This window comes from Heteronotia binoei, chromosome 9 (genome assembly GCF_032191835.1).
Source record: "Heteronotia binoei isolate CCM8104 ecotype False Entrance Well chromosome 9, APGP_CSIRO_Hbin_v1, whole genome shotgun sequence".
Lineage (NCBI taxonomy): Eukaryota > Metazoa > Chordata > Lepidosauria > Squamata > Gekkonidae > Heteronotia > Heteronotia binoei.
In genome coordinates, this window is record NC_083231.1 from 29,111,902 (window position 1) to 29,136,774 (window position 24,873).

A 24,873-nucleotide genomic window follows, 5' to 3' on the forward strand; every position below is an offset into this window, starting at 1 on the left:
AGCGACAGTCCCCTGGGCTAATAGATACTTGCAGGGGTGGAATTCTAGCAGGAGCTCCTTTGCATATTCGGCCACACACCCCTGATGTAGCCAATCCTCCAAGTGCTTACAAGGCTCTTTTTTGTAAGCTCTTGGAGGATTGGCTACATCAGGGGTGTGCGGCCGAATATGCAAAGGAGCTCCTGCTAGAATTCTACCTATGGATATTTGCCTTGGATTAGTAAGTTCCCTGGCCATTCCCTCTGAACTTCTGGCCCTCTGGAGCTGGCTGCCCCACAGTGTTGCCTGCTGTCCCTGCTCCTTTGGCAAAGCTCCCCTGGATCTCAGTGCCAGGGTCCCCTCTGGTAGAAACTGGGCTGGGTTGGCTTCTCTTGCTGAGCATGCTGCTGAAAGCCAGCTGAGCGCCTTCAAGCTGGCTGACTCCTGAGTAAACTTAGTCAAGGCCATGCACCTGGCAGACACCCTCCACAGCTTCAAGGCTTGCTGGTGCAGCATGCCTTTGGCAGGGCTTGCAGTCTTCTGGGGAAAGTGCGGGGGCGGGTGTGCCAACCTCAGACAACTGTATTAATGATTCGACCAATTAAAGATAGTTTTATTATTATATTAGCTTTCTTTCAACATACTTACTGATTTCACAATAACCAGGAAGAAAGAGTTCAGGCTGTCAAGGACAACAGTTGTTCCTGCTCTGTGCAAAAGGAAGAATTGAAATGATGTCAGAATATTCATGTATTTGTATCTATGCATTTTAGATGCCTGTGATTTACACTAAAACACCCAGACAGCACTGTGATTTTAAAAGTACCCCAAACTGCTTCAAGTGCTGTTCTGCAAGTTTGTACTGAATTTGCTTTCATAAGCACAAGTGAGGAAATGGAATTGCCTATTCTCATTAGCAGCAGAACCTACTGGAAACAGGAAATGGTAGTTTGAGAATGGTTTTCAACAGGGCTTTTTTGTAGCAGGAACTCCTTTGCATATTGGGCTACACCCTCCTGATGTAGTCAATCCTCCAAGAGCTTACAGTAGGCCCTGTAAGAAGCCCCCTGTAAGCTCCTGGAGGATTGGCTACATCAGTGGGGTGTAGCCTAATATGCAAAGGAGTTCATGCTACAAAAAAAGCCCTGGTTTTCATAAGGGCTATTTTTGTAGGAAAAGCCCAGCAGGAATTCATTTGCATAACAGGCCACACCCCCTAATGCCAAGCCAGCCAGAACTGTGTTCCTGTGCGTTCCTGGTTTTCATTCTTCCCATGGCCTGTCTGGTCTGCTTTTACTTGGCATACAGTGGCAAATGCAGTCCCTTCTCACTACTACATTTTCTGTTCTCAGTAGACTTTGCTGAGATCAGGTGGCAATGAACAAGTGAATTTGTAGGTACTTTCAGAGGATGCTCAGATATTATGCTTGAAAGAAGGTACCTTATTCACTCTGACTATTCAGAATAGCTGCACAAAAACAGATATTTGAATGAGAAAGTCCTTAGGTTCTAATAACCAGCTCTTTAATTAAGTGCAAAGCTACATTGCTGGCCCACAGAATGGTCTAGATCAGGGGTGGCCAAACGGTGGCTCGGGAGCCACATGTGGCTCTTGGACATATATTGTGTGGCTCTTGAAACCCCCACTGCCCTGTTGGCCTGGTTGGAGAATGCATTTCTTTCTTTAATTCACTTCTTCACCAGTTGGTGGCTTGCATTTAAAGTTAAAGTTGCTTTCTTTCCACCTCTCTCTCCCCCCATTTATTTGCCTGCCTGCCTTCCTGTCTTGTGGCTCTCCAAAATCTGATGTTCATATCTTGTGGCTCTCAAACATCTGAAATTTATATCTTGTGGCTCCCAAACATCTGACATTTATTGTATGTGGCTCTTACATTAAACAAATTTGGCCACCCTTGGTCTAGACTCATCAGGATTCACAGCATTGTCAAAGCTAGACCTGATCAGCCTCTTGGGAAGACCACTTGAAGTGTTATGTAAAATTCCATTTAAAAGTTCTGTTTAAAGGTTCTGCCCTGAAGTCATCACACTAGAATATATCCAGGGCTTTTCTTGTAGCAGGAACATATTTGCATATTAGGCTACACCCCTCTGATGTAGCCAGTCCTCCAAGAGCTTACAGTAGGCCCTGTAAGAAGAGCCCTGTGAGCTCGTGGAGGATTGGCCACATCAGGGGGTGTTGCCTAATATGCAAAGGAGTTCCTGCTACAAAAAAAGCCCTGCATATATCCAACCTATGAAGTATGCAGAAGGGGACTTTGTTGCTCCCACTATAGTCCATATAATTCCCCCCCCCCACAATTGTTCTTGCAATCAGCAGATCCTTAGGAACAGCATATGGAGTGGGAAAGAGGAATCGGCAAAAGTTGCAAAGATTTAAGCGCCATTAAGTCTTTGGAGCTGCATGGCTGGTTATATGCCAATGGAGAACAGCCCCAACTCCCAACCTTGAACCGCTGGATAGCCTTGGGTGAAAAAACAAAGTCGAGATAATGGTGGCTTAGTAGAAAGAAGTAATACACAAATAAATAGAAAGCTCCTGTTTCCAGTGACTGCAGCCTAAGGGGAAAGTAACCTTTATGATGCCAGAATATTTTACGCTGACAAAATTCTCTAAATTACAAAATTCGTTAAATATTATAATTTATTATTAAAATCTGCATACACCTGAGGAAAAAAGGTTATGGGGGCATATGGACAACCTGTAAGATCTTCGTAAAGAGCAATGAACAAGGAAATCTATTTTTTCTGGTGGCCACGCAGAGAATATTGGGAGTTTTCTGTGGAGAAAGAAGGCAAAATATTAGAATTGCTAAAGATTTGTTTCTTGATAGCACTTGAAATAAATCTGCGTTTTATTTGGCTTTTATAGTAACTACTAGTGGACCAGTTAGCTGTAAAACTGCCTATTCTACATTGGATCATACAGCCCTGCACCTAGCATGTTTATAGCCTGGGCATCCTCCTGAAATCAAGACCAATTTCACACTAGGCTTGTTCTGGGTGAAGAGCCCTTTTGCTCCCGGCGCATCTCTCCATTTTTGCACAAGCTGTCCCAGAGCTGCGAGCTGGTGTGCCGCTTTCCCACAGCAAGCAAGATCCTCTTACAAGCAGTTTCTGTTTGCTGCAGAAAAGTAGCATGCAACTTGCAGCTCCAGGGTAGTTTGTGTGAAAACAGAGAGAAGCACCAGGGGCAAAAGGGCTCTCCACCTAGAACAAGCCCTAGTGTGACGTCAATCCAACATTGCTGCTTAATTCTCCAGTGCCAGCTGTGACCTGCAGAGCCTTTTATCAGCTTCAGGTTATGTGCCAGCAGCACCCTCTGCTGGAAGAGAAAGAGTTGGCCATTGTACTCATGAAACAAAATCCAATGGCACCTAAAAGATTAGCAACTTTCATGAGTCATAGCTGATCCATAAAAGCTCATATGGGCATCAATGTGGTCAGTTTTTAAGGTGCTGCTGGACACTTGTTTTATTTTGCTACAACACAATCATGTTTGCTACCATGTCAGAGGCCAGGCAGACACATTGTGTTCAGAACACAGTTGAATCAAGAGACAGAAACAAAGGAATTGGAATTTATAAGATGTTCCTTAAGTTTGGAAGCTGGCTAGGTGCTATAACTAATGCCTGTGGAAGAGTCCAGAAGAGTCCAGATAATCAGATGCTGGGGCTGCCTGTGAAACACCACAAATTACCTATCCAAACAGAACAAAAAATCTTGCACACTTTGCACACGAAAGCTTACACCCAGAATTAAACTTTGTTGGTCTTAAAGGAGCCACTGCACTCATATTTTGTTCTGTTATTTCAGACCAACATGGGTACCCACCTGAAAAATTCTTGTGGTATCTGAAGTCCAACATGTTTAATGCTGGAAAAGCTTTCATGAGTGAGGGCTCATTTCATCAGAAGCTCTGATCCTCTTATTTAAAAACAAAAACTGCATACAACTACCAGAGGAGGCAGGCAGGATGTAAAGAAATAAAACCCACTCACTCTATTTTATATGCATCTCCTGCCATTGCAGCACACTGAGCTTTCTACCCCGTCAAAAAGCCTAAAAATATAGCATCATAACAACTATAGCAAGTACATAAACAACTATAACATGTATATAAAATATAAACATTATAGAAATCCTGGTCAAGTCAAGTGAAGTTAAGTTAGCCTTTATTGGCATAATATATATATGTGTATATATCAGAGCAAATTGGTTTTAAAAAAAAGATAAAACGGTACAATTGCATACATATACATCAGGAAAAGCATAAATATAAACTATTTCTATGAGATCCTCTGGCGTGCCTTTAAAACAGAATAAAGAAACTTAGCCACTTTCTCAGTGACACTAGATGAAGTATCGTTCAAAAGATTATAGACCTTAAGTGCATCAGAACAATCAACCATGCTAACTAAAAGAGGATGTAAATACTTGTGACAAAGATCTGTATACAAATTACAATAAAGAAGAATATGAGTAACTGACTCCACACATTTTTGCTTACAGAGACAGTATCTGACTGAGTAGGCTGTCTTGTTAAATCTGCCATAAAGAATGGCAGAGGGCATGGTGTTGCATCTACGCTGCTGTGGCACCTGAAAGACGGATAGATATGAGGCCATTTTCCCAGTACTAAGAGAGATCTCAAAACTCAGTGGGAAACAAGTTTTCTTAGACCGTTTTCGCACACAGCTTACCTCGCAGCCACAATCCTGTTCCCTCCGCAGCATCTGGTTGGATTTCCCACCCATCTGTGCCGAAGTTACAGGAAGTGCTGCAGCTTTTGCGTAGCAAACATAAACTGCTAAAACCCAGTTTACGTTTGCTATGCAAAAGCCACGGCACTTCCTATAACTCGGGCGCAGATGGTGGGAAATCCGACCGGATACTGCAGAGGGAACAGGATTGTGACTGCGAAAACGGTCTTAGTCAGACTGTATAGGTCTTGGCGCTCAATATCTAGCAACCTGTTTTTAATTTGTTGGACTGCAGTGGTGAAGGACAGCATGGACAATAGATCTAGGGATAAACCCATTGCTTTTATTTTTCTCTCAATTTATGCTGACCAATTTGACAAATTAAATTCAGAGAGCATTTGAGAGATATAGCTCCCCGGTTCAGAGCTGTAGTGCAAGCGTAGCCAGAATTTGAAGGTCATGAGCCATGCACTAGTAACCATTAAAGACATGCCAGTTTCTAAGCAAATAACTGCATATGGGACACATTTTGGCATGCCCAGAATTCTACACAAGAATTTGGATTGGACACGTTCGATAGCACCTTCATAAGATCCAATCCAGATTGGGATGCCATACAGAAGTTGTGAAATCACTTTGACTTTGAATATTTTTATGGCAGCTGGTACAAATGGGTTACCTCTGCCATAAAAAAGCGAGCTATGGCAGATGCACTGATGTTAGCTATCTTCACTGCATACTTGCGATGGGTAGACCATATCACATTATATTGAAAATAAACACTTAAGTATTTAAAATACTTGACTTGCTCTATCTCTTTACTATCAATAACCCATTTGTAAAGTCTCCACTTTTTGGAGAAAACTAAGATTTTGGATTTCTCATAATTGAGCTGGAGCTTATTATTAGTAAAATACAGAATACAGAAGACGTCTTAAGCCCACTCTAGAGCAGGACAACAGCACCGTATCGTCTGCATAAAGTAACAAGGTTACATGTAATGCACCGAGTTTTGGACTATGGCAGTCAGGACCAGACAACTGAATAGCCAGATCAATAAGGAAGAGATTGAATAAAAAGGGAGCCAAAATGCAACCCTATTTGACACCCTTATTGGCAGCAATCTTCGATGTTAGGTTGCCTGCTAATGAGTATTTGATCTGGCAGGTGGCAGAAGTGTGTAATCTCTTAATAAGCATAAGGAGTCTTTTATCCATGTTTAGTTTATCTAGCTTAATCCAGAGGAGGTCCCTGTCAACTGAATCAAATGCGCCTTTTAAATCTAAAAAAGCAACAAATAATTTCTGGTTATTATGCACAGTGTACTTGTTGACTAGATGGGATAGGGTAATGCAGTGGTCTAAAGTAGTCTTCCCTTTGCAGAAGCCCAACTGTTCAGGGCCTAGAATTTTTTCCTGCAGCAACCAGAGATTGAGCTTGACTAATAGATGTTTGGAGTAAAGCTTTCCAATGATGGAGAGTAGGCTAATCAGCCAGACATAGATGGGTCATCGGCCCGGAATGCACCCAAAACTATGGCCCAGAACTTATTAGAATTTTTTAAGGTAGTAGCATGGTATAGCTCTTCCCATTGAGTTTTAATATAATTGTGCCTCTTTTTTGTGATAAGGTGGTGCAACTGAGTCTTAAGCACAAAGTATTGTGATGGCAATACTTGCGGTATTGGTTGTAAACTTTACGCAGAAGAGTTTTTGTTTTTTTACATTCTCTGTCGAACCATCGGTGTGTAGAATTTACTAGAATAGTTGCACCTCTGCTTGGGCACCCTGAACTGACACTCAGTGATTCAGAGATATAAGTTGTTAAAGAATTGTAAGTCGATACAGATACATTAGGGTCAGATGCACATATTAAAGAGGATCTGTATTCTACAGCGGGACCAGATCTGAAGAGCTGTTGGGTTTTCCAAACTGTGTGATCGTTCCATGGAATTCTGGGCAATAAGTCAGTCTTGTAGGTTGCAAGGACAAGTTACAGGAGGGATAAATGTGAGGACCAATTTGAAGAGTCAAAATGAGGGGGAAATGGTCACTAATAATAAAATCCCCCAATGTAAAATCTTTGACATAAGGTTTCAATAAAGGAGAGATTAAAATGTAATCAATTACGCTACAGCCCCTCAAAGAGACAAAGGTGAATTCTCCTGAATTTGGGTAGCCAATCAAACCGTTTAACCAAATTCTGTTGTATTGCATACAGAATTTGGTAAGGCAGATGCCTGCTGAATTTAGAAGGCTATCCTTGGAATATCTTGGATAGGAGAAAATGGGTGGAAGGGTGTTTTCTTGGTTAAAATCAAGGGCTTTAAAAAATATGCTACAGTGCTTCCCTACCCTAGCATTAAAGTCACCCACTAGAATTATTTCTATAGTTGGAAATTTCCTCTCTAATTCCTCCATGAGTATGGCCAAGTGTTCCCAATATTGCAAAAGAGTTAGCTTATCTAGAGAGGGTGGTACACATACATTCACAATAATTAAGGAGAATTTTTTATGGAAAAGCTTGACGACCTGCACCACAGAGATGTTTGCCTGTAGGGTGATGTGTTCCAAGGCAAAATGTGAGGAGACAAGAATAGACAATCCTGCTTGAAAACGACCCCTTGTATTACTCCTGAAGGCTGGGAGGGAATAGGACTTGTACCCTTCTAGTTGGATCTGGTGTGGAGTCCAGGTGGAAATCCTGGTTTTCTCCTCCCCAAACATCCAACCTGAAGATTCATCCTATGAAGGTTCCATTTTTTCTACCTTCATCCACAATCTGAAGTTGTTTGCTGTATTTCTGAAAGTGTTATAAAAGCTCCCTTCTCTATTTTTTTAAAAAAAAAACCCTAAACAAGGATGGTTGTTGTTTTAACATTGAAGAACTTTTAACTTTTTGTGGATATATCACAGCTCAAACATATTTATTATATTTGGAACATCAACTGCCTTTCTCCCTTGCAGAACCCAAGGCGGCTTACAAAATACATAAAATGATTATAGAAACACAACAAAAACAATATAGATAAAACAACAATTATAAAAACCCATTAAAAATTCACAATTTAACTGCAGACTGATGTGCAGCTCTATAAATATTACTTTGGTTGTCCTTGTGAATAACAAAAAAAACCCCAAGCTTGATTTACATTCTTACAAGTGTGAATAAAAATATAAAAGTAACATGACCTGAATGAATGTGTTAATAAATGAAATTTTACTGAACCTAAAAATTATATTAATTGGAACTTTCCAAGGCCAGCATTAAAGGTTTAATTTCAAAGTAACAAAGCACTGCACTGACATCTACTGGTTGTAGTTATAAATTAACAAGATGAACAAAGGAAACAACAGGAAAACGTAGATAAAAGATGTTTCTTACTGACTAAAGTTACAAAAGTATGCTTGGCAGGTATACTTGTTTTGGAGAGTGGGTTCTGTGGCATTGTATCCCACTGAGGTCCGTGTCCTCTCCAGGTTCCATCTCCAAATCTCCAGGAGTTTCCAAACCTGCCAACCCTACCACCCCATCCACTGCCAGTAGCCAGGGGGGACCTAATCATGGTAGAAGGTTGATACACAACTGTGCTTTACAATTCAGATATAATTTCTATCTTTAAAATATGCATTCTCTCAGATGGTGGTCTGGCAGTCTTCTTAACAGCCTGAAGGATTCTTCATTATTATAACTGCTTAATAGAGAGAAAATAACAATTTTGCAATATGGGGACACTTTGATAGCTAGGCAAACATTATGGGATATGTACCAACAGCAACAAGAAGACGACTGCGGATTTATACCCCGCCCTTCTCTCTGAATCAGAGACTCAGAGCGGCTTACAATCTCCTTTATCTTCTTCCCCCACAACAAACACCCTGGGAGGTGGGTGGGGCTGAGAGGGCTCTCACAGTAGCTGCCCTTTCAAGGACAACTCATGCGATAGCTATGGCTAACCCAAAGCCATACCAGCAGCTGTAAGCGGAAGAGTGAGGAATCAAACCCAGTTCTTCCAAATAAAAGTCCGCACACTTAACCACTACACCAAACTGGCTCTCAAACCAATGCAATCCAGATATCTATATCTATAAATTAAACTAGCCTGAGCGAAACAGGAGTTTGTTTCTGTGAGTTTAAAAATATACTTTATCCCTCCATTTTGATAAACCAAACATCAAACAACAAATAATTTAATGTTTATTTTCACAAGCAACTGTGGGAAAATTCATGTCGAAAATTATAGCAACTATGAGGAATATTAGAAGAGTAGAATTACACTGTGTGTCTGTCAATGTCAGCTGAATTGTTGTTTGTCGAGAGAGTATTTGACACCATATATATCTAAACAAGCATACATTAATTATGGACCTTGAGTCCTGAAGCAAAAATAACCCCAATACATATGAAATATTAAACATCTTTGAAGAGCACTGCTTTCTGCACAAGAGAGCCATGGCCTGTGTTGCAGCCTTGTCAAAAGACCACCCTACTTTGGGAAGGACGTTAGACAAGCAGCAGCACAGGGAGACTGCCAATGTAAAATTTGCAATCCAGTTTTGTAGGGCCCCACCAGGGCCAGCTGGTGACTGCTGCTGGACTGGGCCCAGTTGTGTGGGGAATGTGTCTCTGGTGGTCCTTTTCTTCATCAGGAGCTATGTCAACAGAGGGCGATGAAACTTTCCAAGGGCTGTTTTGATCTCCAAGTCTGCCCCTGCTTTACAGAAACAAAGTCCTGGAAGCTTCAGCTATATTGCTGTGATTGCCTAGCAACCTCCAAAGTTGCCATCGACAGCTCAGTGGGCATTCTTTTCTTAAAACTACCAGCAGTTTTTGTTATTTGGGGAATTTTTAAACCCCCCCCCCCCAGATTTTTCTGCAAACTTGGAACCCCTTTCAGGTTTGTAGATAAATACCACATCTGTTCCAGGCTCCATTTTGCAGATCTATTGATCCTATATTGTGCAGTTTAGAATTAGACATATGATAACAATTCATAATCTGAAATGGCTTTAAAAGAGTCAGAGGACCTATGTACGTAATAAGGGCTGCTTCCACATGGAAGAGCCCTGTGGTGCAGAGTGTTAAAGCTGCAGTGCTGCAGTCTAAGCTCTGCTCACGACCTGAGTTCGATCCCTGGCAGAACCTGGTTTCAGGTAGCCGGCTCAGGTTGACTCAGCCTTCCATCCTTCCAAGGTTGGTGAAATGAGTACCCAGCTTGCTGGGGGGGGGGGGGAAGTATAAATGACTGGGGAAGGCAATGGCAAACCACCCGTAAAAAGTCTGCTGTGAAAACATTGTGAAAGCAACGTCACCCCAGAGTCGGAAACGACTGGTGCTTGCACAGGGGACCTTTCCTTTTTCCACATGGAAACAGTTCTGCAAATGCAGTGGCAATGGAGCGTCCACACAGCAGTTTCCCCTGAACATTCCTTGCCTCAGACCTCTGCATCCACTGGGGTATAATGATCTACTGCCATGATCTTTTGGCAGCAAGTAGAATCAAAACTATTTCAGGCTGCAATCCTATGCACTTATCTAGGAGTACATGCCACTGAATACAGTAGGGCTTCTTCTGAGTAAGCACTCAGAGAACTGTGCTGTAAATCTGCATAATCCTTCTTATAAGATCATGATTTAGTGCAGGAATGGGCTTCTTTTCTTATCTAGCACATCGAGATTCACAAAAAGTTCTGGTGCACTCTAAAATGCAGGATTCCTTTTTTTTTTTTTTTTTACTTCAGTGGATGCTAAAATGATAGCTACTGCTTAATTTTTTGCCCTACGGGATGGCCAAACTGTGGCTCAAGAGCCACATGTGTGGTTCTTGAAGCCCCCACTGCCCCCTTGGCTGGCTTGGAGAAGCCATTTCTCTCTTTAAATCACTTCTCCAAAAGAAGCCAGCTGGAAGTTTGGCGAATGCATTGAAGTTAAAGATGCCTTCTTTCCATCTCCACTTCCCCCATCTATTTGTCTGCCTTCCTTCCTTCCGTCTTTCAGCTCTCAAACATCTGACATTTATTTTATGTGGCTCTTATGTTAAGCAGGTTTGGCCACCCCTGCCTTATAATCTAGTTCAGCATGAGAATTCAAGCCTTGGGCTACTGAGCTGGGCGCAGATGAAGTATACACACCTGGCTTGGCTCTCCTTTCTCTTCCCCCTCCCTCCACCCACATACACACATATCTATGATCAGAAGTGCACAGCACAACAACAATCAGTTATCTGGACATTGTCCTTTTCAGGAGGCAGCAGGCAGCAGCAGCCTGGAATGCCACTCTTTTGATGTTGCAGCAGCAGCAAAAGTGGCTCTTTTCTGGCCTTGGCTGGGGAGCTTTCCAGTGACGCTCCTTTCTCAACACCAATGTTGCTGCTGCAATCACAGGGCCGGAGCTCTGTCCCTGCATGTCATTTCCCCTCTTACAACAACAGACTTGAGAAACTGTGGGAACTACTGCCACTTATTTAGATATTGATACTCCACTTTTCTCCCCAATGGAGACCCAGGGCAGTTTAAGTAATTCTCTTTGCCTCCATTTGAGCCTCACAACAACCTTGTGAGGTAGATTAGGCTGACAGAGAGTGATTAAGCCAAGATCACCCCCTGTGTTCCTATGTCAGAGTGGGGATTCAAACTGGCTCCTCAAGATCTGTCTCTGACACCCAAACTACACCATGTTTCTTCTGTAAGACCAATATAAGAGATAGGTTAGTAGACAAGTTGTGTTTCCTGGCTCTGCTTAATATTAATATCATTATTATCGTCTTTTCCCTCTTTTGATTGAAATTTAATCCTGCATGCACCCTGTAGCCCCAGTTTATACTCATTTGGGCCAAACAAGCTGCACTCACATAATTCGCAAAGGACTGTAGCATAATTTAAAGCATGGATTTTTAGAGGGTGGAGGGTTACCTTAGAAAGTGAGATGTTGCATAGAATCGTTCACGCTGCAAGTCAGGAAGAATACATTTAAAATCCTGTAAAAATGGAACATGGAAGTTATATTTAAGGAAGCAAATGTAACTGTTCTGTAACTATGGTTATCTTTAAAAAAAATATTCCTTCCTGTTTTAGATGGCATTGTTCAGTTCAATGTATTATAGCCCATGACTAGATCCAATTGACAATTGAGAATTTTTTTTATAGATTGTTTGAGTGTTAAAGAGCAAAGATACAATCTGTATATCTGAGACTCAATATGGTCCCATCTGTGGAAATTTAAATTCATGGGTAAGCACTATGTAGACAGAAAGGAGACCCAGCTTTGCAGAAAAGTCCTAAAGGGAAAAGACAGCCCTGGACACCAAACCAAAAAAGATGTAATTTGACAACAATATTTCAGTCTACATCTGCTTCCACAGAGGGGTAGGAAAAGGCACTCACACCATGGAAGGAGCAGTTAAGAGGGAGAAGGTGGCCAGGGATGGCCTCTGCATGGCTCTACCCAACACCACTTGCCTGTTCTCCCCACCACACCTCTTCTCCCATCCTCCATGTAATCTGTCAAGTCAGTGCAGAAGTAGTGAAGTGACCCGAATCATGAGCCCCCCCCCAGGGGCTGCACTCTTCACAGTTGATCAGTGTGTGGAGGCGATCATTAAAAGGCCAACTGCCCCTTTCGCAACTCCATGGCAGTATTTAAATATGACTCAAATGTGAAACTAAAAGAAGCAACATGAGCTGTGCTTGGAATGAGCATGATACTGTGGGGGGGGGGAAAGAAGCTCCATGCTGCAAAAGCTCCATGTAGGAGGTACCTGCATTAACTACAGTCACAAAGGTGACTATGCCAGGCAATAGGCCTCATCTTGAGAAAGGAAAGCATCTTTACTTCTGTCGGCAAAAACATTAATATTTAAAGTTAATGCTAGTAGCTGGAAATTGGCACCAGCTACTAGCATGATGACTCATCCTTTAGTATCTCCATTCACTACACTTTCAAACTACAAAAGCTAGACGTTCTAAAAAGGCATACAGAAATTCTATAAGCATCAATACCAAATGTAAATGTAAGCAACATTTTTCACCTAACTGACCCAATATTGTTGCTGTTTCCTCTTAGAAGTAAACAAATGAAATTAAATATTCCCGAACACTATTCTTCTAGTTTCTTTCCATCCATACTTATTAGATAGACACCTGACCTTTGCAGAGCTTTTTTTTTGTAGCAGGAACTCCTTTGCATATTAGGCCACACACCCCTGATGCAGCCAATCCTACAAGAGCTTTCAGTAGGCCCTGTACTAAGAGCTCTGTAAGCTCATAGAGGATTGGCTACTACATCAGGGGTGTGTGGCCTAATGTGCAAAGGAGTTCCTGCTACAAAGAAAGCTCTGGTCACCTTTGCCAGAAATGCAGCTATGTTGATTATTCATTTTATATCCCTCCCTCCCTGCAATTGGGTTCAGGGTGGGTCACAACAATCAAGTAGCAATGGAATAAATACAATTCATAGCAAATAAAATATTAAAATCAGCACAGCATAAAACTATCTCTGGCACCCACCAATGCCTCCCACTTGTGCAGGGCATAACACACTAACGAAGGAGCCCGTTCAATGGATGCCCGGATGGTACTTGAAGACAGTTCACCCAGGCAGTGTGAGCAGGGGAGGAAAAGCTCTGCAAGTGTCCTTTGCCTCACCAAAGGCCTGGTAGACCAGCTCCATCCTGTGGGCCCTGCAGCATTGCACTATATGCCTCAGGGCCCTAATCTCACAAGGCCCTGATTAAATGCTATTTTATCCATATTAGAAAACTGAAAATTAATGCTAAAAAGGAAAGTATAGTAGCTTTGTTATGACAGCTTGTGGCTTCATCATACATAACCACTTGGGTCTCAACTTTTGCAGGATCCCAAACTGAAATCCCTTGGAAAATCATGGCTAACCACTGGCCAATGCTACACTATTTCTGAGTGCTGGCATTCAAAGAGAAGAATGCTGACCAGTGCTGCTGTTCTGTGGCACCTCTGCACTGCAAGATAGAGAACAGGCCTGGAAATGGTTATGTAGCATTTAAAAATACATATTTAAATTCAAAAATATACTTTTTTCTCATTTTCTCATTTTCACAAGAAAACACTCTGAAATGTGCAGACTCAGGATCAAGGTTCCCAACATTCCCAGGGTTGCTAGCATAATATTCTTTTGTCAGTAGCATTCTCACACAGCACTTTTGCAAGGAAATACTCTGATGAGGAATGTTACAGGAATACGAACAACATGTGGTGCTAATGGATCCCAAGAGAGTCCATGTGCGTGTTTAGAAACCACCATCTTTCACTTCTGGTACTTTTAAGTGCATTTTGGATCCAGACCAGAATGGTGTTAAAGAGGGAGGCAAGAAAACCCAATGTTTATATTCCCTAAAAGCACTTTTCAAACTCCTGGAAATGCCTCTTTCTTCAATGAGCATACAATAAGTGGACAAGTCCACACATTCATATATTGTAGTGATCACGGAGAGATTTTTACCAATTCCACTAAGTTGTTTTCATAATTGAGTAGAACTAATTAAAAACTTCAAAAGAATATTATACAGGTTCTTAATGAAACTGTGTTAAGTCTAGTTCCTTATGGGCAGTGTACGATATGTTGACACCATAATTAGTCACACATTGTTGTTACCAATAAAACAGTAAAAGTTATCTAATTTGCCTGGTTAAACTAATTTTGAATGTGTAGACTAACATAATAATTCATAGCAGTGTTTTCCTGTATGTAATCGTGTTGTAGCCCTGTTCATAAAACTTTGCCTGGATCATACAATTTCAGAATGAGTGTATCTGCACCTACAGGTCAGCATATTCTACCATTAAAAAAAATCCTACCTAAAGAAATCTAATATCAGGGAGAGCATTTGGATAGAATTCTTCCTGATGCAGGGTTCTGCTGGGCTGCGGCCAGTGACCGTACTGGGGTGGAATGTTGCGCCAGGAGGCACTCGGCAAGGCTCACTTCCCACTCCCCATATATGATGCGGCGGAGCGTTTCCTTCGTAGCCCGCACCATTCTTTCCGCTTGGCCGTTCGTGGCTGGGTGAAAGGGGGCCGACCTTATGTGTTTTATTAAATTCCGGCCACAGAAATCCTGAAACTCAGCCGAGGTGAAGGCCTTCCCATTATCAGATACCAACATGTCTGGGAGGCCATGTGTGGTGAAAACCCTGCAGAGCGCCCCTAATGCCGTCCGAGAAGAGGTGGAGGCTACTGGCACTACCTCTAACCGTTTGGAGTAGGAGTCCACAATGAGGAAGAATATATGCCCCTGGAAGGGCCCCGCGAAGTCGAGGTGCAGGTGGGATCAGGGGTTGAACATATGAACATATGAAGCTGCCTTATACTGAATCAGACCCTTGGTCCATCAAAGTCAGTATTGTTTTCTCAGACTGGCACCGGCTCTCCAGGGTCTCAAGCTGAGGTTTTTCACACCTATTTGCTTGGACCCTTTTTTGGAGATGCCAGGGATTGAACCTGGGACCTTCTGCTTCCCGAGCAGATGCTCTACCACTGAGCCACCATCCCTCCCCTTCAGGTTGCGACTGGACTCCCACTGTTGGGGCGCAGGGCAATGCTGGATGGGTTTCCTGGCATGGCTGACATCGGGCCACCCAGGATTCAATGGCATTGTCAATTCCTGGCCACCATACATAGCTGCAGGCCAGCACTATCATGTGTACAATCCCTGGATGGGTTTCATGCAGCGCTGTTAGGACTTGATGCTGCAGTACCGGGGGCACCACCACCCTACTTCCCCACAACAGGCACCCTTTATGCACAGACAGTTCGTCCCGGGCGGGACACAAACACCAAGAATTCTGAGCCCACCCGTCCTTCTGGCCATCCCCTCCACACCCAGTCCAGAATTCGGGAGAGGGTTTTGTCCTTGGAAGAGCAGCAGGCAATGTCCTTTGCATGCACCGAGCGGTCCGGGAGGGCTTCCAGTGACATGATCTGAAACACCGGGGCTGGGGCTGGGTCCATGGAGGGCAGCGGCAGGCAGCTCAGAGCATCAGCGTGACCCATCGCTTTCCCTGGGCGGTACTTAAGGTCATACTGATAACCTGCCATGAAGATGGACCACCTCAACACCCATGGTGAAAGCATTTGGGGCATTTGTCAGTCGGGGGCAAACAGGCCCAGCAGGGGCTTGTGGTCCGTCAAGATAGTAAAGGGTCAGCCGTACAAGTAATCGTGGATTTTTTTTACCCCTGCCACGATAGCCAGGCCCTCTTTGTCTATCTGAGTGTAGTTTCGCTCTGGTTTCTGTAAGGTCCTAGAATAATATGCAAACGGAACCTCGCACCCACCCGGCAGTCTGTGGGCCAACATGGCGCCGACCCTGTAAGGCGAGGCGTCGCATGCGAGCATGACGGGTAGCCACTCGTCGAAGTGCGCCAGCAAGCTGTTTGAAGTTAAAATGTCTTTTACTGCCTGGAAAGTGGCAGCTTGCCGACGACCCCAAACCCACAGTGCCCTTTTGTCCAGCAGTCTGTGTAAGGGCTCTGCTACCGCCGCCTGGTGGGGAAGGAAGGCACGGTAGAAATTAAGAATTCCCAAAGACGACTGTAGTTCTGCCTTGTTGGTGGGAGCCAGCAGATCACAAATGGCCTTTATTTTGTCCTGGACTGGATGAATGCCGCTCGCGTCCACCATATACCCCAGAAAGTCTATGGTGGGCACCCCAATACACATTTCTCCCATTTTACCTTTAACCCTGCCCCCTCGAAACGCCGCAACACCATTCAGAGGCGGTCGGCAAATTCGTCCTCAGTGGCTGCCGCAATCAGCACATTGTCGAAGAATGGCTGGACCCCTGGAATGCCTTTAAGAAGGGAGTCCATCAAGTTCTGAAACAGTCCTGGAGCCACACTGACCCCGAACTGCAAGCGTCTAACTCTGAAGGCCCCCCCGGTATGTCACGATGGTTTGAGCTTCTGCTGTGGCGGCGTCCAGAGGGAGCTGTTGGTACACCTGTGCCAAATCTAGTTTCCCAAAAAATTTTGCTCCTGCTGAGGATGCTAACACGTGGCTCACCACTGGGACGGGGTATGCATGGCCTTGCAATGCCTTATTAATCGTACATTTATAGTCAGCGCAGATGCATACACTGCCATTGGGTTTGATCAGGGTTACTATGGGAGTCTCCCACTTCGCATTAGCGACTGGTTCCAGAACCCCTTGAGCCACGAGGCGATCAAGCTCCTCTTCGATCTTGGGCCTAAGAGCTAGTGGCACGTGCCTGGCCTTCAGCCGTATGGGCTGCACGTTGGGGTCCAGTTGTAATGCTACGGGGTCCCCGGTGTACGTCCCCAGAGTCCCGTCGAAAACAGCAGGGAACTCTTTGCACACCTTTTGAAAATCTCTTTGAACAGGGGTGTAATGGATCCCCATCACTTGGATACCCAGGGCCTGGAACCAGGACCGACCTAGAAGGCTACACAGGTCACCCTCCACCACGATGAGGGCGAGCTTGCCCTTGAACTTTCCGTACCTAATGTGGACCAGACCCACTACCAGGACTGCAACCTCCCGCTTCTGAAAGTCCCGGACTATGAATGAGGTTGGTTGTAACTGGGCTTCCCCCCCCCCATGGCACATCTTCCTGAACATGCGTGCCAAAATGACCGTCTGACCCGCCCCAGAGTCTACCATTTTGCAGGGCTTGCCTTCCATGAACACAGTCATGTAATATTTATCCAGGGAGGGAAGGGGCAACTGGCATACCTGGGTCCCCAAAGTGGTGAGTGCCTGGATGTTGTTCACTAGTGCGACCTTGTGGCGGTGGCCATTCTGTTGGCGAGGAAGTTTTTCTTGGCGCAGCGCCGCCGACCGGCACACTCAAGCTATGTGCCCATCTCTGGGTTCCCGCACAAGCACGTTATTGGGTCATTCAAACTGGTGGGGGCTTGTGATTGGTCCTGGGCTGCAGGGATTTGAATCCTGCAGCCCTTTGTTCCCAAATCCCCAAGCTCAGTCCGTATGGCTCCAATGAGCCAGGTGGAAACATCCAAAGTCTTCCTTGAGTACATTACATAGCCAAACCTCCAAGAGCTTACAGGGCTCTTTTTTGTAAGCTCTTGGAGGATTGGCTACATCAGGGGTGTGTGGCCTAATATGCAAAGGAGCTCCTGCTAGAATTCCACACCTGGGATTATCATAGGATTTATCTAGGGCTGCCTTTATGCAGAGGTTTTCCCCACATGGAATGTAGGAAACCCTCAGATTAAATGGGGAAAGATCACATTCTAAGCAATGCTTGTGGATTTCCTGACACACATCAGGGTGGCTGTAGGTGGACATTCCACCTGATGTTGCATTAGGGACGTTTGGACAGGGTTAAGCTCCACTTTCAAGTGATGAAGGCAACTTACTCTCCTGGGTGGAATCCCTCCCTTAGCCTTTTAAAGGGCTTTTCCCCCTGCTGCCCCCCCCCCTTAGTGCTAGCACAGCTCAGCAGGAAAAGCGAAAGTGAGGGGAAAGGCATCCTGGGCTGTGGGAAGGACTACACTTTGGTACAGGCAAGACAGGAATGAGTAGGGGCAGTCATAACAAGCAGTATGAGGATGGGGTGACAGACACCATCCCCAAGAGGTATACTGCTGCTGCCATGATGTTTTCTCACCCCTGTGTAGATGCACACACCTACACCTGTGTAGATCACACCTACTGTCCCTTACAGTCTCATCAGTGTTGCGATGCAGAAGAACTCTGGGCAGAGAGGGACTGAAGAAGAAAGCAGGACTACTAACAGTATTCTCTGGCACACCCTAAGGATGGTCACATTCTGTTAGCACTAGTATCTTTGCTATAAAGTGACATGGATTTTGACGCAAAGCATTTATAGGTACCTTAATGTTTTAGTTAAGTGTTTCTAAACAGCTCTCCACTGTTTTGAAGGAACAATATTCAATAGCCATCACGCTGTGATGAATAGATCTCTATAAAACATACTGCATCAACTTACTGTCAATCCAATCTAATTATGAGCTAGCTCTTCCTCCTCTTAAGAACAGTAAAATGGCACATACCACTTTGCACAAGGCTTGTTCCAAGGCAGGGCTTGCCAGAATTTAGAAGTAGAATCCGTTTCAAAGCCATGATTATGTGAAAGCGCAGACTATATTTCTGAGCCGCGATCTAAGCAAAACCTGGTTTAGATGAGGAAATGTATTTATTTACTTTGTTTAATGTTTTTATTAACTTTGTTTAAAGTCAGTCTTTCTCAGTGTGACTCCAGATGTATTACAAATGCAACAAAAAAGTGTAAAATATAACATACAAACAATACAGAAAATAGAATTACAACATAAGACAATTTTAGTAAGAGCAAGACAACACATTCAGTAAACCCTGGAATCGGGGGGGGGGGTTTGGTAGCAGGAACTCCTTTGCATATTAGGCCACATACCCCTGATGAAGCCAATCCTCCCAGAGCTTACAGTAGGCCCTATAAGAAGAGCCCTGTAAGCCCTTGGAGGATTGGCTACATCAGGGGTGTGTGGCCTAATATGCAAAGGAGTTCCTGCTATAAAAAAGCCCTGCCTGGAATAGCAACAATCCTATTTCCTTCAAAGAAACACCCTCCTGAACCATTCCATTATACTACTGTGTGGTTCCTACACAGCTCTGAGCCCTGTAGGAGGGTTTCTCCAATTCTATAAATGCAATGATTGGCTCCTATTGGTTTCTTAAATGATGCTACCAATTCAGACTTCCTCAAAAGTCCTGGCAAGCAGGACTTGCGGTGGCTCCTGAAGATCTCCAAGGAGGGGTCCCCTTCACCTATTCTGGGAGCCCATTTCACAGAGCAGGAGCCATGATAGAAAAGACCCCAGGCTAGAGCTGATGCCAGACAGGTCACCCTAAGTGGTGGGAAAGCCAAGAAATGGTTGCCTGATGATGTAGCTGGCATACAGGGACATATGGGAAGAGACGGTGCTTTGCTGCTGGGGTGGGGGAGGGAGGCAAATTAGGTGGTTGTCTTGGGCACCGGTGCTGGGGAGCCCAATTAGGCACCCCCACCTCTCGGCGCCCTAGACAATTGCCTAGTTTGCCTAGTGGGTGAGCCGGCCCTGGCTGCTGTTAATTCATAGGTAAAGCAAGGTCTCCCACCTTGTTCCCTTAGTAGTTGGCATTATGTCAAGCTGCCTTGAAAACATAAACAGAGGAGACAAAAACATTTTACTTTCAGCCCCCCACCTGCAAGGTTAAGAAGCACAGCGTAAGGGAGGGAGGTGACAGGGTCAACTATTATGCTTGGTTCCACCCCCAGATACCAGGCAGCACTGTCGGTTGAAGGGAAACATTATGCTAGCCTTTTTCAAAGCCAGGCAGCACCTTCTCATTAATGCATGAAATCTAATCAATAACACCCAGGAATGGACACATCAGTGTCTCAGAGCAGGCGTAGGGGTCAAGTGGTGGCTATGTTTCCAATCATTGCTTCTTTTGTCTGTGCCAACATCGTCTGCCTTCTGGTTGACTAGCACTAGCAACGAGAGGATGCAGTGCAGCAGGGAATGTAGACACCCTTGCTTGCTTGCTGTTGTTACTTCAAGGTTTTAATAATTCAGTTTATTTTGCTCTTTCTCAGATTCAGGGGGAGGGGGCTAAAATGTCATCAAGACTATACCTGCACCTTCTTAGATCAAACATTTCCCTCTGCCTGGTCTTTCCCCCTCCTGCACCTTAGCAATACTCTACCTTGGAAAGCTATTTTGACGGGAAAGGGGTGGATATCCAGAGACAGATCAAGAGAATCACAGTCCCCGAACAGCCCTTTGGGCAACTCTGCCTCCCTTCCCCGTGGTGCCAAAAGCATTCCTGTACCCACTTTGTAATACAAGCTGCCTTCAAGGGAAGCGTGCCAAATGTCTGCCTGTCTGCTCTATAAATGAGATTTTTAATTGTGCATAACACTCTGAGCCTTTCTTCTATCAGCCTGACATTTGGCAGAGAGGATCCCTTGGGTGAGAAGTACAGTCCCTGCCAACTTCATCTCAATTGGATGGAAACCAAAGTTATGGTCTAATTGTATATTTTACATTGAAGCCAGTGACAAAACAAATGCAAATATCAATTTTTTTAACCCACAACATTAAATGAAAACAAAACCTAGTTAAGATGTTGCATAAAGGAAATGGAAAAGGCTTGTACAGAAAAGTCAGTCAGGGGACCAGAGCCTATTATGTGATGAGCTGCAATTAGATACCTTTTTAAAGAACCAGCAGCTTTTTACTCTACTTTTAAATACAGCTCAGACTAGAATGTTGAAACCTTATTGTGACCTACAACCATCATTTCCAAATTCAGATTTCATGTGGAAGTCAAGAATTAAAGTGATAAAGGGGCACCAAACAAATATGTCATCATTTATCCATCCCCTTTGATGTTCATGGCTCTTTCCAGGGTGACATAAACAATAGATGATGGGTTCATACAGCATTTAAGATTTACTTTTTGACAGGGAGGGAGGGAGGCAACAAGTACTGCCATCATTTGCAAAGGTACAAAACTTGCAGCCAGTATGGAGCCAGCTGCTGACTCTTGCCAGCATTCATTTAAGAAATCACAGCCACACTCCAGGCCCTGAACTCACTATTTTGCCAGGGCTCAGAGATAACAGAAAACTACAGAGAGGATATAAGTGAGCACATTAAATCTAGACCAGTGTCACTTTTTAGAAGTGTGGCAGTTGAAATACATAAGTCAAAGTAGGGTAGTCTTCCAGAATTCCAATGGTCTTGGGGAGCGGGTATTCAAAATTTTTTAAAAAAAAAATCAGACCATCTCCAGAGTTCTGCATTAAGCAAAATAGATTAGATTATGATAGACAGACAAAGTCACAAGCAAACGATTCCCCAGGCTCTAAAAGCAGCACAAAAGAGTTTGACATAAAAGAAGTATCCAGCAGCAACAAAACAATTTAGGAGAGAATATAAAGTTTCCTCCCCTCTAAACCACAACCTGCAACATAACATTGCTTGATTCTGTATCTTTTCTGCTCTCTCTATAGGTTACCAGATGCAAAGGAGAATTTTCCACTTAATTATTCTGGCAGGTGCAACTTTTATCACTCCCCTATATCCAGTACAAGCTACTATAATTTCCCTCTTCTGCACAACTGTTAAAAGCAGAGCTCCATTCTTCTTTGTATCTGGTCATAATTCTGTCAAAAAAAAACCCTGAATAGCCCAGGAAGCCCAATTTCATCAGATCTCAGAAGCCAAGCAGGGTCAACTCTGGCAAGTACTTGGATAACAACAACAACAACAACAACAATAATAATAATAATACATTTTTATTTATATCCCAACCTCCCCGCCAAGGCAGGCTCAGGGCGGCTTACAAAGGCATGATATAGAAATATCATGTTATGACAATAAAACAAGATAGTACAGTCAATAAACAATACAATTACATACAATATATAAATTAAACATTAAAATAATTAATCTAAAAACAGTATAGCTTAATGGGAGACCTCCTTAAAATACCAGCAATGGGGAAGACAGAGGCAAGCTTTATTCAGCCACCTCTCTGAATATCCTCCAGGTCTCCAGCAGGGGTCAGTCATCAAAGGTTGCCATGACGTCCAGGTGTACATGCACACAAAAGTACAAAAAAAAACCAAACCCCCACCACCCTAAGCTTTAAAAGAACAAATGAAAGTAGTAAAGGTCAAGGGTGAAACCCCGTCTCCTCATGTTTGGATTCTAGTCCATTAATTCAAGACCAACAGTCTACATGCAATGGGACCATGGGAATGTGTATAACAGATACTTTTGGCCCAGCTGGCTCTAAGGTAGACACAGCATTAAGAAATTTGTGTGAACAGAGTTCACCTAGCATAAGACCCAGTTCCCTAACAGAGTAGATATATTCTGAAGTATGCATCCATGAAGCATGGTTTCCACAACAGTTATGAAGGCCAATAGCATGAGGGGCAGTGAGAAGAACAATGAAAACCATTTTGGGTCCTCATTGGGAAGACAGGGGAGATATAAATGAAATAAACAGTGATGCATACAATAGGGAAACTCGTATAGGAGCTTTCAAAGTAGTTTTTGTTTGATTGGATACTAATGAATATGTTCTACAAGCTTATAGCTGTAATATCAGATAACATTACATTGCTAGTAGAGTTGTTAGGACAGATGAGCTGAAACTCTGAGAATCAGATCTGAAGATATTCTTCAAATTCCAAAGGGCTCTTCCTCTCATGTCACCATTCCCCAGGCTTGCAATAATGTAAGTATTTTTCTCAGTATTAAGAATAGGTTAGGGTTGTAATTTAATGAACAGATTAGATCTTCTCCATATATAAATCAATCTTCTTGGATAATACAATCACATTCCTACAGAAAGTCCATGCATTTTATTTCTGCCCTGCACTTCTTGTAGCTGTGAGGTAAAAGCCTCCTTTCCTGTTCTGCCCCCCACTTCCAGTCCCAGGAGTTTAGAAGGGCTTTTAAAGTAGCATTTTATTTCTTTATTCTATTATTCAGTTCCACTAAGTAGGTGCACTCCTACAGAGTTTAAGCTACAACCTCTGGCAATATAAAACAAGAGGACTGAAGGCATTGGTGAGTCAAAAATATCAATAATACATACAAATTAGCAAAGATAGGTGTTTCTATAGGTGACTAGCACACATTCTTTTTCTCGTCAGAACAGAACCAGCAAAATCCAGTTATTTGAGGAATATCATAGGGTTACTAACCTTTAGGTGGTGGTTGGAGATCTCCTGGCATTACAACTGATCTCCAGGAGAGAGATCAGTTCACCTGGACTAAATAGTCACTTTGGTAGGTGGACTCTATGGCGTTTAAGTCCCTCCCCTTCCTCTACCCTCCTTAGGCTCCACCCCCAAAATCTCCAGGTATTTCCCAACCATAACTTGAAAAATGGGGGGGGGGGGGGAAAGACTGGGAAGAGAGGACAATCCACTCTTTGCTGCTACACAAGTTTCACATATAAAGTAAGAATACCTCACAAACTCCACTAAAGCTAAAGGGTAACACCCAAAAACAGTGCTTAGAGGATTGTGCCCAAGGTTACAGAATTTCATTATTCTATTGCCAGTTATATTAATGAATTAATTCCTCTGCTAGAGGCTTTACATAAAACACCTTTACTACTTTGCTAAAACAGAGACTTCTGTTTTCTTATACTGCCATCCATCATGATGTACCACAGATTAAATGTTCATAAACACTTCCTTTGCAGCAAATTATATACTGTTGACTGGGAAGAATTTTTTCACTTCAAACACATAGCAGTTACAGAGTACATACAGTGTACAGCTGTTCTTAGGGGGAAAATCAATATCTGAATAAGTTCTGGATTTATAAATAATGAAAGCACCTTTCACACTAATAGTTTCAGGTGGGTAACTGTGTTGGTCTGCAGTAGAAAAAGATTTGAGACCATTAGCACCTTTGAGACCAACTAAATTTTCCAAGGCATAAGTTTCTGAAAGTCAAAGGTTTTCCAGGGGAAGGAAGGAAGGAAGGAAGGAAGGAAGGAAGGAAGGAAGGAAGGAAGGAAGGAAGGAAGGAAGGAAGGAAGGAAGGAAGGAAGGAAGGAAGGAAGGAAGGAAGGAAGGAAGGAAGGAAGGAAGGAAATGCCTTCTCCAAGCTGGCTGATGGGGCTGTTGAGGCTCTGAGAGCCATACAATAAGTGTAAAAGAGCCACATGCGGCTCCCAAGCCACAGTTTGGCCACCCCTGGCTTATACCCTGGAAAATCTTGCTGGTTTTAAAGTTCTACTGGACTCAATTCTTGCTTTTCACACTAATAATTACAGATCTGTGTTGGCCTGCTCCAACTTTTTAAAAAAGCCTTGTGGCACTGCATTCAATATTTAGACCAAAAGTAAGCAGCAGAAACTCTTAATAATTCAATAGTTTTTAGTTCAGATCTAAAGTTAAGAACTGCTGAGTTCAAACAAGGAATCCTGTAAATCAGTTTCCGGCACCCTGCTTCTTCATTCCATTGGTTAGAGAACTACAAACAGTTTCAGAGGACACCAAAAGGCAAATCTGATTCCAATAGCATATCCAAAGCTCCTCTATATTCCAGCCACTGAGGAATACCATCAAGCCATCTGTCTGAGCCACCAAACTACCAGCCTTCAGCTTGTTTTACTTCAGTTCTTACCCTACTGCCTTG

The 24,873-nt window shown here is 43.4% G+C and overlaps 1 protein-coding gene across 1 annotated transcript in view; it reads right to left on the bottom strand.

The window, feature by feature from the left end:
* Positions 1 to 24,873, bottom strand: part of LOC132577572 (cyclic nucleotide-binding domain-containing protein 2-like) — a 44,671-nt gene that overhangs the window by 2,995 nt on the left and 16,803 nt on the right. The window contains exons 8-10 of the mRNA XM_060247364.1: positions 11,612 to 11,676; positions 2,700 to 2,777; positions 628 to 688 (exon numbers count right to left, since the gene is read on the bottom strand). Coding sequence (XP_060103347.1) covers positions 628 to 688; positions 2,700 to 2,777; positions 11,612 to 11,676 — 204 coding nt within the window. The remainder of the gene's footprint in view (positions 1 to 627; positions 689 to 2,699; positions 2,778 to 11,611; positions 11,677 to 24,873) is intronic.